General features: G+C 33.3%; 2 protein-coding genes across 3 annotated transcripts; one reads left to right on the top strand and one right to left on the bottom strand.

Annotated features, from left to right (window-relative positions):
- The first annotated feature begins 223 nt into the window (after positions 1 to 223).
- Positions 224 to 5,465, top strand: LOC123534304 (interleukin 17-like protein). Its single transcript, XM_045316477.2, has 2 exons — positions 224 to 352; positions 2,469 to 5,465. The coding sequence occupies exons 1-2, from the start codon at positions 326 to 328 to the stop codon at positions 3,078 to 3,080; spliced, it is 639 nt and encodes a 212-aa protein (XP_045172412.1). The 5' UTR covers positions 224 to 325; the 3' UTR covers positions 3,081 to 5,465.
- A 4,448-nt stretch (positions 5,466 to 9,913) lies between these two features.
- Positions 9,914 to 13,627, bottom strand: LOC128547104 (uncharacterized). 2 transcript variants are annotated; one of them, XR_008366318.1, is made up of 2 exons: positions 13,205 to 13,627; positions 9,914 to 12,899 (listed from the first exon to the last, which is right to left on the bottom strand). XR_008366318.1 is itself a non-coding variant. In XM_053518830.1 (2 exons), exons 1-2 carry the CDS (start codon positions 13,077 to 13,079, stop codon positions 12,324 to 12,326), a joined length of 594 nt encoding a protein of 197 aa, XP_053374805.1. In that variant the 5' UTR covers positions 13,080 to 13,144; the 3' UTR covers positions 9,914 to 12,323. The 2 variants fall into 2 exon arrangements, 1 of the variants encoding a protein (XP_053374805.1); XM_053518830.1 differs by lacking the exon at positions 13,205 to 13,627 and adding an exon at positions 13,062 to 13,144.
- Positions 13,628 to 19,136: the final 5,509 nt, after the last annotated feature.

Genomic DNA, 19,136 nt, shown 5'->3' with positions numbered 1-19,136 from the left:
TGCGATAACAAGGAGGAACAGAAACCTGCACAATCTGCAAGTGAAACGGGTTTACAAGGTCTCGATAAACAAACAATTTTTATTTCTCACTATATAATCTATGTATTTATTTCCATATTTGAAATATTTTGATATAATGTAGCTATTTGTTTCCTGCAGGAAGGGAAGTTAACTTAGGTTATTTGCAATGCATCGATTACATTGATTTATATACCGCCTGCAAATTCCCCCTATTTTTCTATCAATAAGTTCCCAGTTGCAAAAGCCTTAAATACTAGAAACAAGTTATGTAATTATTCCACTTCCAATAATTTCTCTATAAAGAATGGATATGAAAGGTGTATGCATTTTAGTAAGTATCTATTTTGCTTACTTCCCGTAACAAAAGAGCATTACTTACGGTCAAAATGACGAAGGGATTGTTTTTTAAATTAAATTCAATGTAATATTGATTTTCGCGTTTTATGGTAACCTTTTAAAAGAATATATTATCGTTCATATCAAATGTAACATATACCACCGGCAGAAATTCTCAAAAGAAAATCGGACTTTTTCTTATGTTAAACCATCTTTACTCTTGAGAACAAATTATGATTTGTTTCAAAAATATGTATTTTTTTCCATATATTAGCAAAGATTAAATCCAGCATTTGTTAAAGTAAATGTAATGAAACAGAATGAGTTGTCATTTTGAGAAATATTTGTGATCTGTTTATACTTTGCAGTTAAGTCATGGACTGTATTTACTAGCTCATTTTCTCTTTATATCAAGAGGTAAAGATCTATTCTTTTACATTTAAGTCATTATAAAATGTTTTAAAACAAGATGTATGCTCAAAGCAAACTTTAACAATCCAATAAATAATCGTCGATCAATAAATTTATCTAATCAGATTTATCAATGAAGTAGTCTACAAAACCGGTTCGTTTTTTAGCCATTTTATCTTACCCTAGTTCTAAATTTAGACCAAGTTGATTTTATTTTTTATGTCAGTGACGTAGTAAGGCTTTGTCGGACTATTTTACATAGTTGATAGTGATAGTTTTAGCGATGGAATATAAGACAGTGTTTCAACGTTTTTTTTTGTTGTTTTTTTTTTTCGCTTTTGTTTAGCGTTAGCACCGTTTTTCAGTAGTATTTCAGCTATGTAAAGTCTGGCAGTTAAAGAAACATCTGACAGTTTCCTGTATGTATATAGGCAAAAACTTTCCTAAGGACAGAATTTCTTTAAACTTTGTGTACTGACTGAGAATCAAGTTTAAAAACGGAATTATTATTAAAAAGCATAGGTACCGGTGCTTGATCTTGAATTATCTGCCCTTGAAAATCAGAAAATATTTAAAAAATCCAATTTTCAAGGGCAGATAATTCAAGATTGGAGGAGGAAACTGTGCATTTTAATTTATATTTCTGTTTTAGTCATCATTTGCATTCAGTATACAAAGTTTAAAAAAATCCGGTCCATGGGAAAGACCAGGACTTTGAGGTATTATTTTGTCATGTTCATAGTCAAGGACAATTGCAAGTGTCTCTATTGACATGGGGCAAAATTTTCTTACGGATAGAATTTCTTCTTTAACCTGTGTTTACTAGCGGAGAATCAAATAAAAAAAAATAAAATAAAGCAAATCATAGGTACCCAGCTTTAATTTGGTCATGAATTGTCTGCCCTTAAAAGTCGGAAAATACTAAAAAATCTATTTTCAAGGGCAGATAATTCAAGATCAAGCACCGGTACCTCTGATTTTTAATACATATTTCCGTTTTAAACTTGATTCTCAGTCAGTACACAAAGTTTAAAGAAATTCTGTCCGTAGGAAAAGTTTTGCCTATAACATATAGGAAACTGTCAAATGTGTCTTTAACTAACCGATGTCCCTGGATTCTGTACCAGTACTAATCTCTTCTCTCCAAGTAACCGCCAACTACTCCTAATGAATCAGAGGTGTAGGACAGATTATTTCAGACAAATTATTTAATCAAATCGAACTCACTAACGAAACATCATCAATGTAGCAAACATTAAGTACAAAATACATTGACACAACCGCATCTTCGAATGCAACCAGAGCAAAGCCAGCCATTGGCTAAAATTAGTAGGACCGCAATAGTGGTCAATTACGCTGCTGAATCGATATTACATTAAACGCAACGAAAATTCATAACTTCATTTTTATGCTGAAAGCCAATATTTTAGATTCAGTTTCTGTGCGAATCATAATTGTGCAGAGAATATTTACTAATTAACACTTTCAACCTTTTGTATTTAACTACAAACAATTTAATAGAACAGCCAGACGTAATGTGAAGGTCGTTTTCTTTAACATAAACTTACGCTAAAATATGTAGACAAAGGTCTAGGCTACAAAACAGGAAAAGACACGAGGCTCCCCAACAGGCATAATAACATAAATGCTAAATGTTCAAATTCGTTTTGGTACATATGTATTATTTTATTTTATTTCAGGTTCTTTTGTTTGCATTTGTAAACACTGTGTTGAGCGAATGTCACGAACCTCCAAATGCTGAAGAAATTAAACAAAATCTGCAAAACGTGATTAAAGACACTTATCTAAATTACATGTCATTCTTTAACATAAGAAGTAATTTAGACAAGGTGACAAGGCAGCTGAATGCGACATTTGCCGTCACGAATACAACAGTATCCAGCAGTTACAAAAAGCAAACATACATAAGTAGACTATATGGAGAATCCAAATGTAAAAAGAGGCGGAGGTTTAGTGCTGTACGAAACCACACAACAAGCGAAATGTCATCTTGCCCCTGGTATTATAATCTAGAATTTGACAGTGACAGAATTCCATTGACTGTTCTTAAAGCCAGGTGTTCATGCGTTAATTGTCTGGTACCGATGAGGAATGGTTATAAACGAGATCCAAACTCTGCTGGCGGTTATTGTCAGGAAGTTAGTTACCACATGCCTGTGATACGCAGGGATTGTGTCGGTGAAGAGTTTCGATATCGGATTGTGATAGAGAATATACCTGTTGGCTGTACCTGTCAAAGGTGCAACCGAAAGAAGAAACAAGGAAAAAGGACTTTAGCTGTGACTTCGTGATTGGTGTTTTTGGTATTTGTCAAAACTTAACTTCCTGCAGTGGTTAAGTACCAGTTAAAGTTTTCCAAACACATGAGTAATGTAATTACTAAAGAACTTTAAACTAGTTCGTGTTAGTTAGTATTGATTAAATTTTATTTGTGTTGTGAAAGAACAGAATTCTTTTACAACTAATGATGAATAGACAGAGCAACCGAAAGAGGAACGAACGAAAGAGTATTTGCTGTATGTACATTCACTTGTTGTTTTTTGATGTGTTTTTAAATATACTTATGACTAAAAATAGATTCAAATAATCCTTGAACGACGGGAAACATTTTAGGAACATGAAAGTTCCTGCTTAAAACATTGGAGGGAAGTCTTTTTGTGAACATTGTTCAGACACATTGCGATGGGTTAGTGCAAGAAGGTCATATGTGCCTTCTTTGTTTATATGAAATAACTACCCCTCAATTTATTTTACAAAATTGCCTTTAAACCTAAACAACGTTATTATATGTTGATAACTTTACTCATCATATATGACCCTTGCAATTAAACATTTTCTTTGAACAATTACCAAAACAACTCTCTTGTTACAAACACTTGAATGTCGGCAAACTTGGCGATTTGTCGATACACTGATCATGATTACTGTTCAAAAACATTAATAGATCATTTGAGTAGGTAATAGTGGCCCCTTCTGAAATTTATGTCCTCAGGTTATGCACACCTGAATATGATTGGAAATGTCGTTTGTTGAAGTTTCTAGATAATTTCTTATGACAATAAATGGTGAGTCCAACAAAAAATATCCGATTACGTTATAGTGAAAAGGGTAAAGTAACTCAAGATGTTATTGTTCTTTCTGCTGTGGCATCTTCTTCGTTAATGTATAAATTTCAGCTGTTGTTTGCCAAAATATCTACACAACAACTGTCCAATTATTTCTGCAAGTCGATGATAACCAGCAATATTCACTTAGTTTAAACGTTTTCTACTTCCGCCTCCCAGGTCCGAATGAAGCCATACATACTTTCGGTGCATGTCGCCTTGACGTGTTGCTGCACTTTGGCGTATTTTCTGGTAAACAAGTAGAATGTCAGTGCAATTATTAGCGGTCGAATTCAAAATATAACAGATGAATAAAGCAACTGTGCCGGTTGTTCGTAGCCATGGTAATTAAAACGTTCTACGCTGTTCAAGTTTTAGCAAAATATACACAAATATTGCAAATGTTTACAATGAAATGTTTCACATTGTGCTATACACAACAAACGGCGTTTGGCAGCAAAAGTTATTTTTGAACAGCCCTCGTATATTGCATTGTAAAGTCCTTTCAGATACTATGAAATTAACGCCACGTAAACCAATGTTATAAAGATATAGTATAGCAAAAGTATGCTTTATGTTTAGTTGTGTATTAGGTTAAACACTTTCTTTGGTATCAAATCAAAATATTGTTCCGCTTATCAAGACAACACGCATGTTTCTTGTGCATCAAATAAAGATCAAACGTTTTAGCCGGTGACCGTTCTCCTGTCAATATCTTCTAAACTATCATGGATTCTTATGAACTCATCTCATCAAGAGAACGAGCAAAACTTTCCAGTTGCGCCAACCAAAGGTCGATGTCACAGCTGTAAGACAGCGTTTCAGTCAAGAACTACGTGTCATACGTGTCATATAAACGCCTAGAGGTATACCTAAATTAGGTTAATTTTCGCTTCACCAAGACAAAGTGATTAGCGAAAGTCAGGTCAATGTATGTAACCACTGAAGATCAAACATGCTTCATTTTTGCTCTACTAACTTGTATGCCACTGCTTTGAGGTTCGCCAGTTATAAAACATCACTTTGGGATTTATTATTAAAAAAAAAAAACGAGGTATAATACATGTTAACAGTGTGAATTCATGCTTAAATCGGACGTATAGCATGAGAGCGCGACCACATGCATAGGTATGCGCATGCGTAAAATACATAATGTAACAGAACTGGACAGCAAAAATACGGTGGATCTTACGAAGTCGAGTCATTATCTCCTTTGAATTGTACAAGATAAAACTGTAGAATTGCTACGGCCAAGAATCTTACGAGGGTTCTAATCACTCTGTCGATGAAAGATAGGCTTTAATATACCCAGTAGCTGAAGTGTAATTAAATAGTGCTGGATATGAATTAAGATATTTTCAGAGTTTATGATAAAGACAGCCTGCTGGTAATTCATTTATTACGTGCATTGAATACTTCAACATGACTACACGTGCTAGCAAATCTCATTCATTGAGAAATATATATCCCATAGGATGTTACACATCTCCAACGAAATTATTCTAAAATTAGAAAAATATCACATAACATGAATTTTCATATAGATAATTTCATTATATATAAATTGATGGAAGGCTGTACAATATATATACAAAATATACAAATAGTATCTGGATTGTTATCTTTATCAAACTGGTGATCATAGGGATTAATAGAACCAACCACTGGAGCAAAATATGGCTGCGTTGGGGTGAAACAGCTTCTTCTTGACTGTTTCAGTATACTTATAGCAGAGCGTCTGCTTCAAGTGCTGCAGGTCATAGGTTTGCTCACTGGTCGCATCATACCAAAGACGTACACAATGGAACCTGTATTTAAAGTAGTATTTAAAGTATTTAAAGGGAGACCGGCTTCTCTGGCAAATGGTTCTGTCATAAATAAGTCGTGACAGCGATTAATACTATTTGTTTAGAAATCGACCAAAAGTAAATTAACAGCTTCTGTCATTTTTAATTCCAATTAGCATTCCGCGGGAAAAAGGTTTGTTTGGAACAAAAACTTTTAGCAAGAAAGGAAGATGGTGCAGAACAAACAAGAACAAATACTTGCACAATCTAGAATGATATAAAGTGCAAAATGGACGTTGGAGCCATTTTGTACGTAGACGCTTGGATTCTTTTGTTCAGAGTCATATCAGCATATATTGATGTCTTTCATAATCCCATATTACTCTTTCTTTCTTGGTTTGATGTCACATCAAATCATATGACGTCGAAACAATTACTTTTCCTGTCAACAAACTTATTCAAATTTCATCGATAATGGCTATAAATATTTTAGACAGTTTGCATACCCAGCAGTTTCTCCCAACATACCCCATGTATTGAAAATGAAGTCAGAGTTCCAATACATGTTTATTTTGCTGTCAACATACTTAATTCGATTTCATTGATAAAGGCTGTAAATATTTCAGGCCGTTTGCATACCCAACAGTGTCTCGTAACATTACCCATGTAATAATCATGAAATTGGATTTCCAGTATGTGTTTCTTTTCCTGTCAACAAACTTCATTCAATTTCATCGATAAAACCTGTAAATATTTTAGGCAGTTTACATACCCAGCAGTTTTTCTCGGATTTCCAATACGTACATGTTTCTTTTCTTGTTAACAAACTTTATTCATTTCCATCGTTAAACTATAGTTTACACACCGAGCAGTTTCTCTTTACACACCCCATGTAATGAACATGAAATCGGATTTCCAATACATGTTTCTTTTCCTGTCAACGAACGTAGTTCAACTTCATCGTAAACGAAAGTTTACATACCCAGCTGTTTTCTTTGCATATCCCATGTAATAAACATAAAATTTGATTCTTTTCCTGTCAACATAACTAAATAAAAGTTTTATGACTATAATATAATGATTATACCTTACAAAAGAGGAAACGCCGTATATAAGCGGTCGGACAATAAAAATGCAAGCATAACCACAACTTCCTTTGCCTTCGGTTGATTTCAGAGAATTTTAGGTGTAGAGCAGCAGCAAAAAAAACGTAGCATTTAATTCTTCAATAAGACTTTAAAAGAATATGAATTTATAATCAAAAATACTTGTAGAGCCAAATGTTAACAACTTTAAAAGTTCTAATTCGAGTTAAAAATTTCGAGTTTCGAGTTTTTCTATTTAAAAGATATAGGACAACCTACATTTACCAAAATACGATCGTACTATCGCTAAGCCACAAACAATTTAAGGTACTTTAAAACTTTAAAAATTTCTTTGAAAACACAGAAAACTCCTTTCCAGTATGTACGTAATAGCGTTAAATTTGCCAAATACATTGCACTTTTCGTGACATATTACAATAATATAAGGAATTGACGCACAGGCCTCGTTTTTTCTGCTTTCATATCTTAAAAACCTGAAGTTTCAATATCCTAATTTCGCACTCGAAACTTAAATATTTTTTACTCGAAACATTGCAGATTCTTTTTTTTTTAAGTGGTCACTGATACATTAAAGCTTTAAAGGCAAAATGAAATGAAAATTTAGTAAAATAAGATTATAAAATTTGGAAGACAAATGTTATGGTAAATATGCAGCCATGATTTTCGCATGATAGATACGGCGATAGCTTTTTCGCTGGTAATTTTGTGTTGTTATAAATAAGGAGATTCTTTTATCGCGTTTGGTATGGCTCATAAAGCCTGATCAAATGCATTTTGGTAAGAATTGGAAGAATTTAAAACTGGAACCTTTTGTTTCATAGTTTTAATACCGTACATTTTCCAATACATATGTTAACAAAATTGATGTGAAATGGAACTTGATGCATCGTGAACCGTTTTTCACTCTCCAGAATTGTTTTTGCTGAGGACCGTTTAAAGGCATTTTCCTACTGTGTACACTTATTATTTGTATATGCCTCGATGTCTCATTGTTTTACTGTATGTAGATATGTATACATATTACTAGATTCTCATCCATTCAAGCTCTGCAGTAAGGAGGTGTATTAATGGAACGAGGCTTTTCCTATTTGCGATTTCAGTTCTCCAACTTAAACGAATCCCCATTAGAAATTGTCGTAGAACACACTTAGTTTAGTTTCTGTGAAAAAAATGTTGTTGTATCATATACGTATACGTGTCAGTACTATTGACAAATAAGGTAAAAATTGATTACTTCATTTGATACAGGAAGGGACAAAACTCTTTAAATGTTACAAAAGTTTATATACAGTAGTATTACCAACCTTTAAATGTTTTGATGAATTATTGCTTATTACTGTCTTGATCGTTTAAAAGATACAATCAGAGCGACATGCTTGGTTTACTGTGTAAACATGTGACTAGTCAATATACATAATATAATATCACATATTCTAATATGACCCTTACATAAACCATGTCATGTAATTAAACACTTACTCAGACCTCGGGCATCAATAGGGAGAGCGCAGATCTACGGAGTTCGGGGTCGTGAGTTCGATCCCAGGGCGGGGCGTATGTTCTCCGAGACGATTTGATAAAATACATTGTGTCTGAAATAATTCATCCTCAACCTCTGATTCATGTGGGGAAGTTGGCAGTTACTTGCGGAGAAGAGGTTTGTACTGGTACTGAATACAGGAACTCTGTTTAGGTTAACTGCCCGCCGGCGTGACTAAGCATAAATGACAAAATGATTGATAAAAACAATTCTGCATTTCATTTTATTTGTTACATGTGTATGAGAATATCCAAGCTGCATCTCACCTGGTGGCCAGTTTGATAATTTAATGACAATAAAAGGAGCAAAAACCAGGTCAGGAGTAAAAACGGGAGGGGCCCGTTCATGAGGAGTAGCCACCTGTACATTTTATTACATGTTAGTATATTGTTTTTGTCTTCGGACGAGAAATCGAATGGATTCTCCAGTAAACGTTGCAACAAAACGTTAGAAAATAGGTCGATAGAAAGTTGCAACAAAACGTTAGAAAGTAGATCGGTAGAAAATTGCAATAAAACGTTAGAAAATAGGTCGATAGAAAGTTGCAACAAAACGTTAGAAAGTAGATCGGTAGAAAATTGCAATAAAACGTTAGAAAATAGGTCGATCGAAAGTTGCAACAAAACGTTAGAAAGTAGATCGGTAGAAAATTGCAACATAACTTTAGAAAATATCTCGGTAGGATTAAATGTCACGTTTGCAAATTAAAACTTAAGTTCATTTGTGTTTATGTATACATGTGCTAAGTAAGGAGTATGTGTGTGTATTTAAAATAGATCAATAGAAAATTGCAACAAAACTTTAGAAAAATATCTCGGTTGGATTAAATGTCACGTTTGCCAATTAAAACTCAAGTTCATTTGTGTTTATTTATGCATGTACTAAGCAAGGAGTATGTGTGTGTATTTGTGTAATTTGATTTAGGCCTATATAATAAAGAGGTTTTGATCCGTGTCATTATAAATGTCTAGTGTTCAGCCCATTTTACATTTGGTCGCTTTTCTCCATGATTGGGTGATGACGGGGCAGATGGGGGACTCTATAACAATTAAGGGGGTGGGGCGGAGGGGGGGGGGGCGGTGGTCTAGAAGATAAGTGTCGGCCGCTCATTCCAGGGGTCATGTGTTCGAGCCCCACTGGGGTCACGACCATGACTTCTCATATGACACCAGTACTGGTTTTTTTCCAGGAAGAGGACTCGAGAGTGGTTACAAAAAGCTTAAAGCTTTCATCACAATCGAGCTAAAACAAATTAGTATAAACTATAACAATTAGCATTTAATCCCTCTCTCTACGGATAAACTGGTTTCGTAATTCCCCCTTTCTGCTTTGTTGAGCTCCTAAGGGTGTTTCTGATGGTGCTCCGGTTTCTTTAAAAGTTTATGCTAATTAACATTAGCTTCATTTTGATGAAAGCTTCAAGCTTACGTAAACCACTCTTGAGTCCGCTTCCTGGTAAACCCAGTACTGATGTCATACAATTAGATGTGGGCGTGACCAAAAGACCACCACTTCCTTTTGTCATAGAGTACATGTAATTATTTTGAAATAAAGAAAGAAGAGAAGTTTGCAATATAAAATATTTTATTTAAGCTGCCATTTAAAACATCATAAAGGTTTCTTTTGTTCAAAAACAAATTGACAATATAATCGCAATAACAATTCCTTGTATATAGAAAATTACATAAACAACGACTAAATAATTTAGCAAATAAATACTGAAAGACAGATGGTACTAATGACATGAAAATTATGATAAATAATTTCATAAAACAAAACAAAGTACATAAATCCCATTAAAACAATATGTCCGAATACCAAAATACTAATAAACTAGCACGTATATCTAGAATTTCACTAAGTGTCAGGTTAGCAAACATAGAAAGAGAATAATATCACTTCAGACTTGTATGAATATACCGCCAAATCAAATTTAATATTTCTTACCTAAAAGTTTTTATACTAACATAAAGTGATAATAACATGCATTTAATAATACAAACTTTGGAAGCTGCACAAAACATTTACATGTTGTTGCTTCAGACAATGCTAAGGCGTAAAAAATGTTTGTTTCCGGCATCCCGACCTACCCTAAATTTTTGGCCCGACCTAGAAATGTTTTCATGGCCTTGGAGAAATTTTTTTTCAACTTTTTAACAAAAAGTTGCAAAACTGCATTTTCTATGCCTTAAACATGGTCAGTGATGTTGGAAATCAACTTACTGATGCTCTAAAGGCATAACCCCCTTATTTGTATTCATTTTTTTTTTTTTTGACACAAAACTAATTTCCGAAAAGACTCACTTAATAAAAAATAAACTCAAAAAAAAAAAAAAAAAAAAAAAAAATCCGACCTACCTACCCTAATTTTTTCGAGCATGTTACCGGAAACAAAGAATTTTTTTAGGCCTTACTATGATCATTCCCCTTTTATGCCACCAGTACTGCTCATAGTTCGCGATATATAATAAAGATTGTCATAACATACTAACATCTTATTTTTTTAAAAACTTAAAATCTTATTTAAACTAAATAAGACATGGAATTCACCTGGTTTGATGTTTTTATCTACAAATTCAACTAAGTGGTATATCTAGACCCGAATAGCGGAAAAATACCACACTTCCTTATTGTAAAATGTTTGAACACATCTGAAGAACATTTAAATATAGCTAAGTTTAATTTAATACATTTTATCACGATAAAGGCGTTATCATGTTTGACAATATATTGACATTAATCTGAATTTTACATTGAACGAACCTTTCAAGGTTGTCACCGACATTACAATGCGGAAGAGAAGTTTTCTTTTCTATATCTAAAGAAATTAAGAACGTTTTAACCTGGCATGATACGAATTAAACGCTTGTTTACCCTTTTTTCAAAGAGCGGTTTATGAAAATGAAAAAGGAGAAACGTTAAATAATACTGTAAATTATTGTTATCTATAGGTTCTAATGAATAAAATAAATCTTGCGGTTATGGATTTCAAATACAATCTTTAAAGAAGTAATAACAAACTCAAAGCAAACTTCTATACCTGTTTTCATTTGGAAAAAAAATGCGTTGCGACTTTGTTTGAAATGTATTGTAAAAAAGCAGTATAATGTCTATATGTTAATTCTTCAAATAACCATCTCTTTTACGCTCTAAGTTACATATTAAGGACTGAATTTAAAACATTATTATGATTATTATTATTATTATTATTATTAAACAGCAAATAGTTTTAACACGTGAAAATTGATTCTTTCAACGAAAAACAATAAAGTTTACACTTTTGCTAAATATGTCGGTTCAAAAAGTCATCAGAGATTATTTTGTTATTCATTCTAATTGAAATTAAAAAATAGTCATTGACTTCTACTTTGTAAAATTATTATGACACTATGCAATGTAAAGTTAGGTGTATTTTATCTCTACTGATTACCTTGATAGCAAAGGAACATTCAAAGATTTATTATTTTTTAGTCAAATGATAAGTTGAATAACAAAAGATATAAGCTTCTCTACATCCTACTTTAAGGACTATGCAAACACTTTAAAAACAATTTCAACATACAGACGCACAAAAACAAACACTATAAAATAAACAAACTGCAACAGCAATAAATAAACATAGAGATGTATGAAAAACACGAACATCTGTCAATAGAGACAAAACAATTCGGAACAGAGATCTCTTCATACTGACTAGATATCTAAATGCTGATTGTAAAGTCCTGCTGATGATAATATCCATGAAATGTTATCATGTATGTAGATCATATAACTATTAAAAAAGTTTCGAGTGTCCCATTAAACCTTTTAGACATTTGTAGGTTACAAAGGTTTGTATGTTTACCTGTGTGAACACATTTTTGACAAGGATACGTATTAAAACTATAATGAACTGTTTGCTCTATTTTCTTCTTATCTGAGTAGCTTTGGCAGTTGGCTCACAGAATATCATCAGTTTGTGTCAAAACTGTGATCTCATTTGAGCAGAACATGGTTATTATATATTACCTTTAGTTGGACTTCTGCACGTGCAGCCTACTGGCACTTCTTCAAGGTGTATGAAATAACGATAATACGTATCGGTGTCTGAATACGTCTCAGGACATTCCCATTTTATAACTGGAACATAGGTGTTCACTGTGGCACAACGACCACCTCTCTGTTCAGTGCCACCAGCAGACAAGCATCTATTGCAGGAGCATTTTGCTTTAGCCATTGTTTGAGGTTCCCTGTTCAAGTCCACGTCTACAACCACGTACCATGGACAAGTTAATGATGAGTTTGTCGAAGACTGTCTTCTGCACTTAGGTTCTCCATACAACCGGCTTTGAAATCTGTTGTATTTTCCTAATCTAAAATAACCACCTTTATTCCTTTCTTTCCGTCGTTCAACGATATGTTCAGCATTGGAACGGTACTCACGAATGATATTAAAAGTCCATCGACCCACGTAATAGTCATGAAATATTTTCCTGTAAAGTGCTGTCTTGTTTGCTTTGGCATACGGCGGATGTACACAATGTGCGTCAACAAGTGCATAAAGACACATAGTCACTAGCAGCCCCACTATAGCCTGCAATTAAATGAAGCATTGTGTTAATACAGTGAAGGATATTTTCGAACGAAATATTTAATTCAGGTATAAATATAATCATTAGAACTAAACTGTATGCATTTGTAAGAATTCGAGATGTTGTTTTCTTGAAACAAAAATGAGTGACGAAAATTAACCTACTTGTAAATATAGATGCATTTTGTTTTTCTTGGTTAAAAGTTTTTATTTTGTCTTAAAGGTTTAATTGTAAGGTATATGTTTATGTTTAAAACTATTTAAGCAATAACTTTATTCACATAAATTGCAACATTATATATACCTACACGATGCTACTTTAAAATATCCGTTGTTGGGTATTCCATTAGGTCATGTGCTTATTTGCAAACAAGTTCTATGTCCCCGAATCAAAATCATCTTCCGTATTTTTGTTATTGTACGTTTGCTGTTCCGGTATAACTCGCGTTTTCCCAATCGTAATGTTGACAAAATGTTTGTTATCACAAGTTATAGAGCGGTGCTTTTTTTATCACAAAGGCTATAGGGTGAACGAACGTTAAACTTGCCCTATCATTTTCCTCTTTGGCTTACCCTCCACCTCTACATTGTTCTCCGTGTATTTCTTTTTCAGCTGCAATGATCTGCTCCTGATTGGTAAACCAGCTATGACGGGATATTCCCTTATCAAATCAATGATTTAATCGGCAATAAAACTAAATATGCCGTTTTATCGTTACTCAATATAAGAACATTCACTTTAATCAGTGTATGCCTACTAGGAAGAAAAGGTTTTCACGTCACTTATGTAGCTAATAGTTCAATAACTTACGTATTTTCAAATTTGAATAAACTATAATAGATCTATTTGCGTATTCATGAATTTTGAAATTGTATCAAAGAAGTTATGATGTTTGATCTTTTCTTATTAAAATGTAAACAAAGTGTGGAGATTTAAATACTTTTTATTAAAGTTTATACTTTTGAAATTTATACCTAGACACAAAATTTAACATTTTAATTGAAGCTGGCGGTAACCAAGCAAAAAGCACAAGGGGAGAATTAAATGAGAATAGGAAATAAAAAGGATAGAGCTTTAGGTATTGACAGGAGATTTTACAAGCCTTTTCTTATCTAAATATACAAACCAGTGCACAAACTGTGTAACACTCAGAAACCTTTAATTTCATCAGTGCGAGTACTAATTAATAAAAAAACAACTTTCAAACACTTTCTGCTTTACTACATAATATTGTCAGTAATTGCATTATACTTAAGTTGTTTGTCGGATGGGCATTTGCGTCATCGCCTGACCCTATTTAACTTTAGAATATTGCGGTAAAAACTCCGGCATAAAACGGGTAAAGTTTGTGTTTTGACAACAAATTTAGACAATTTTCTTAACATTTTATCTTATGACATACACTTGTGCAAGCTAAGATTTTTTCGTCTAATTTCTTTTAAGTAATGTTTCTATATCTTTTCTCAATATTTGCCCTCAATGAAAATCTAGTAATACACTACTTAAGGTCCGTCTTTGCATTCAATGATATCCCAGTAATACAAATTTTAAATTCAGTCGTTACCATCAATGATAACCTAGTATTACTTTGTTTAAACACAGTCTTCAATGATGGCATAGCAATACACTACTTCAACTCAGTTTTTGCCATCAATGACATCCCAGTAAAACACTTTTAATCTCAGTCGTTACCCACAATGATAACCTTCTAATACTTTTTTAAGCAAAGTCTTTACCCTCAATGATGTTCTAGCAATACACTACTTCAACTCAGTTTTTGCCCTCAATCATAACCTAGCAATACAGTACTTAGCTTAGTATGCCCGTAGAGATAATCTAATAATACCCACTTTAAGCTAAGCTTAGTGATAATTTAAATATAGCCTTTTTACAGCTCGGTCTTTGCCCTCAGAAATAACCTAGTAAAATCTTTTTAAGCTCAGTATTTCCCTTAGTGATAACCTAGTAATACCTTATTTAAGCTTAGTTTTTGGTGTAAGTTATAACCTAATAATATCAGTTTAAGCTTAGTCTTTGCCTTCAATGATAACCTAGCAATACATTACTTATGCTTAGTCTTCCCTCAGAGATAACCTAGTAATACGACATTTAAGCTCAGTCTTTAACCTCAATGATAATTAAGCAATACAATACTTAATCTATTCTTTGCCCTGGTATTCTTGTAATATACTATTTAAGCTAAAATGTTTGCCCCCAATGATAACCTAGTAATACCCTATTTAAGCTCAGTCTTTGCACTCGATGTTAACCTTGTTATACAGTGAGATCAGTCTTTGCCTTCAATGCTATCCTAGCAATACCCTATTTATGCTCAGTCTTTGCACACAAGAACATAGTAACGCACTCACCTGAGTCTTTATCGTCAATGTTGACCTAACAATACACCACTTTAGCTCAGTATTTGCCGTCATTGAAAACCCAGCTCTTAAGCTTAGTCGTAGCCGTCAAAGATATCCTTGTAATATACTAATTAAGCTAAGTATTTACCTCGATGATAACCTAGTAATACAATAGGCTCGGTCTTTGCCCACAATGATATCCTAGTAATACCATTTTTAAGATAAGTCTTTGCCCTCAGTGATAATCTAGCAATACACTATTTAAGCTCAATCTGCCCCAGAGGTAGCCTAGTGATACCATATTTCAGCTCAGTCTTTGCGTTTAATGATAACCAGCAATACACTTACTATAGCTGAGTCTTTATTATCATAAATGATAACCTAACAATACACTACACTTCGGCTCATTCTTTGCCCTCAATGATAACTTCTTAAAGTCAGCCTTTGCAGTCTATGGTAACTTGTAATATACTATTCAAGCTCAGTTTTAAATAAACTCGATGAAAACTGAATAATACAATGAGCTCTGTCTTATATCATAGAAATGCACAATTTAAGCTCTGTGTTTGCAATCAGTGGTATCCCTCAATGATAATTCAGTCTCAATGATAACCCAGTACTTGGACTCCGAATGGACGGAAAATTGAATACAAACATTGCATTATATTAAATATGTACAAAAGACCCCTCAGGCAAACCATTTGAAACCTGCAGGGTGGTGGAAAATCGGATGGACAGACAGACAACGCTAACATTATAATTTTTATCACCCTGCCTTTGGCGAGTGATAAACTAGCAAAAGAATAGAACACATCAAATATTAACACATTGTAAATTAATGAATAATTTAATCATCAAAGCATATGCCACATCGATTACAAGCACGTTGTAAATCAGTATCAAAACATAGAACACATCGAATACTAGTACGTTGTAAATTAATATAATAGCTGACTCGACAAAGCTCAGAACATTTGTCGTAACAAGGAAACTGACCAAAACACAAACACACTAGTTCATATTAAATTCGTACAGATTTAATTTAACATAAACATTTAGCTGAAAACAAATATTCACATTTTCTAAACCGTCATAATATTATGCAATACACATCTTATCACAGAAGCTATTTTCGTCAAAAGTGGTATAAAAGATTGTAAGACTTCATTTTTATGTATACTGTAGATAATTTAATTTAGGAGACACGAAAAACTGTGTTTTCGGTAAAAGTGACTTGTTTCATTGCCACGTGAATTTGTAGATTGTAATTGTTAAAGATTCAATCAACTGGACTTTTATTTGTTCGTTTAGATAACATTTCTTGGAATGACGCATCCACAATATAAACGAACTAAATCCCTCGCGAATATATTTGACTTTACAGTATCTATTTTTTGCTCATTTTCAAATCAATTCTTTGACGTTATCAACTCAAACTAAAACAACAAACAGTGATTTATATCTGATATGCATAATAAGTGTCCTGTTTCGTATACGGAAGTACTTATGTGTAAAAAATCATCAACATGTACATGAATCCTGATAATGTCTTTATATAAGAGTATTGGCACATCTCTATGAAAAAATTATATGAACTACTTGAACATATACTGATCAAAACCGTAAACACGGCATTTGCTTTTTTGTTAATCACTGTTAAATAACCGAAAGTACTTTTTATGAAGCAAAGCATACACTTCACAAAAACACTCATAAAGGTGTTTAAAAAACGATTGGATAACATTAATAAGATATCCCTCCCTCTAAACGTGTTTCGCCAGTTCGTAATATCATCGTTTAGTATTTTGTTAGGACTTTGCAAAAATTGGTTAAAGTCGTAAAATTAGTAAACGTACATGATGACATGGCTTAAGGTAGTTCTTACACATTCGGATCAAAAGTTTTTTCTACAATGTAGAATTTGATTTAACCCTAATTTTCAAAACTTCAGATTATACCTAGATAACTCAGCAAATAAAAAAGATAGTGTCGTGTGCTTGACTTTTTTTTTGCTATCTTGATTTGAACAAATTAGACCGCAAAGTCTATAGGAAAGTCACAATTTTCATAACATTTTCTAAACAGCGTTGGCAAAATTACAAAAAATAAACACTTTTAAGTATTTTTAAATATATTTGCAAAAAAAACCCAACAAAATGCGGGTAAGCTGTTTTGTTCAGTATGTACAGCTGTATTAATTAAAATACAGATAACTTGTTTTGCCGTGGAAGTGGACCCATATAGTGCTTTTATATACAAATATTAATGTCAAAGAAACCTAGCAAAATCACTATAATATGTAAAAAATATTGCCATGCATAAACCAAAGACAAACATTTTATTGACTATAAAATATTGCATTTAAATCTCCCAAATAAACAGGACCCATTTATCAATGACATGCAATATATTACCGTAAGAGTCACCCCGTAATGTGACGTCACAGTTTAGTTGAATTAGTAGGAAGTTTTAAGCCTGATATGAAATGCTCCTGTTATATTTTAACGCTTAACCAAACATTCGGAGAAAAAAAAACAATTCATAGAAAGAAAGGGTTGTTTTAAATGAATATTGAACAAAACAATTGCCAATATACTGATATGTGCATTGAATGAAAAGGACTGCATAAAGGGGCCACACTTTTGGGGAGTTCAGCGCCTTTAAAAACTCACCATTTTCAAAGAACTGTATATATTATACATATTATTCGTGTAGATGAATTTGCAGTAATGTCCCAGTGCTAAAATTGCACATAACTAGACAGAAGGCATTTTTCAGCAATTCTTTATTTTTATTTCTTTACAAATGACATTCATTTTTAAGGGTGACAGCTTTTTCAGAATATTTTAAGTATACATCATAAGGGACAATACGACAGAACAGGTAATGGACAGGTACATTGCTGTTACATATATTAAAGATAATGTCCGCTTATAAAATATTTCTGTGTTCTGCCTTATTAATAAATAATACGTTGATATAAAACTTATACTTAGGTATTTCTTTTAGAAACATTTAAAATACAGTTTTATCATCTATAGAGAATGTTTGTTGAACTTTCCTCTCTAAATATAGATCTTGTGAAATAAAACAGCAGGTCACAAACACCATTTCCCAAACCTCGAAACGCATGTGTATGTAGGGGTGGCTATATTTCTAATCAGAACACATAAAACAAACACTAGATAAATTAAAGTGTACATATAACTAAGACAAAAACATGCATGATGGTGAAACACCTTTGAACGGCTAGTGTTAAAAACACTACGTGCCTGTCATTAGACAGGAACTGGTGCACTAAACCTCACTGCTAGTCTCCATCATGTTCTAAAGGTACAATGCACTGTAAATAAAAACAGTCCCGCCAGGGAAATATCTAAAACACTTAATAATTACAAAAGGCACGACGTGAAACAAAGAAATTCTCAAGTAAATATATATTAATATATGCACTAAATGGCTAAACAACAAGCAGAGTAACAAGACATACACCATTTAGGATTCGATGGGCAGAAAATAAATTGCAAAGCAGACTTGTTCAACTAGGCTTTCAGAAATACATTATCATAATTGAGCCGCGCCATGGGAAAACCAACATAGTGGGTATGCGACCAGCATGGATCCAGACCAGCCTGCGCATCCGCGCAGTCTGGTCAGGATCCATGCTGTTCGCTAATAGTTTCTCCAATTCCAGTAGGCTTTAAAAGCGAACAGCATGGAGTCTGACCAGACTGCGCGGATGCGCAGGCTGGTCTGGATCCATGCTGGTCGCAAAGCCACTATGTTGGTTTTCTCATGGCACGGCTCATATGGTCTGCCGTCTGTCCAAATGGTACATTATCAGAATGATAAGTTTCAGGTTGTAAAGTATCCCATTCT

This window comes from Mercenaria mercenaria, chromosome 12, assembly GCF_021730395.1.
Source record: "Mercenaria mercenaria strain notata chromosome 12, MADL_Memer_1, whole genome shotgun sequence".
Classification (NCBI taxonomy): domain Eukaryota; kingdom Metazoa; phylum Mollusca; class Bivalvia; order Venerida; family Veneridae; genus Mercenaria; species Mercenaria mercenaria.
This window is presented reverse-complemented; position numbering and strand designations above follow the sequence as displayed.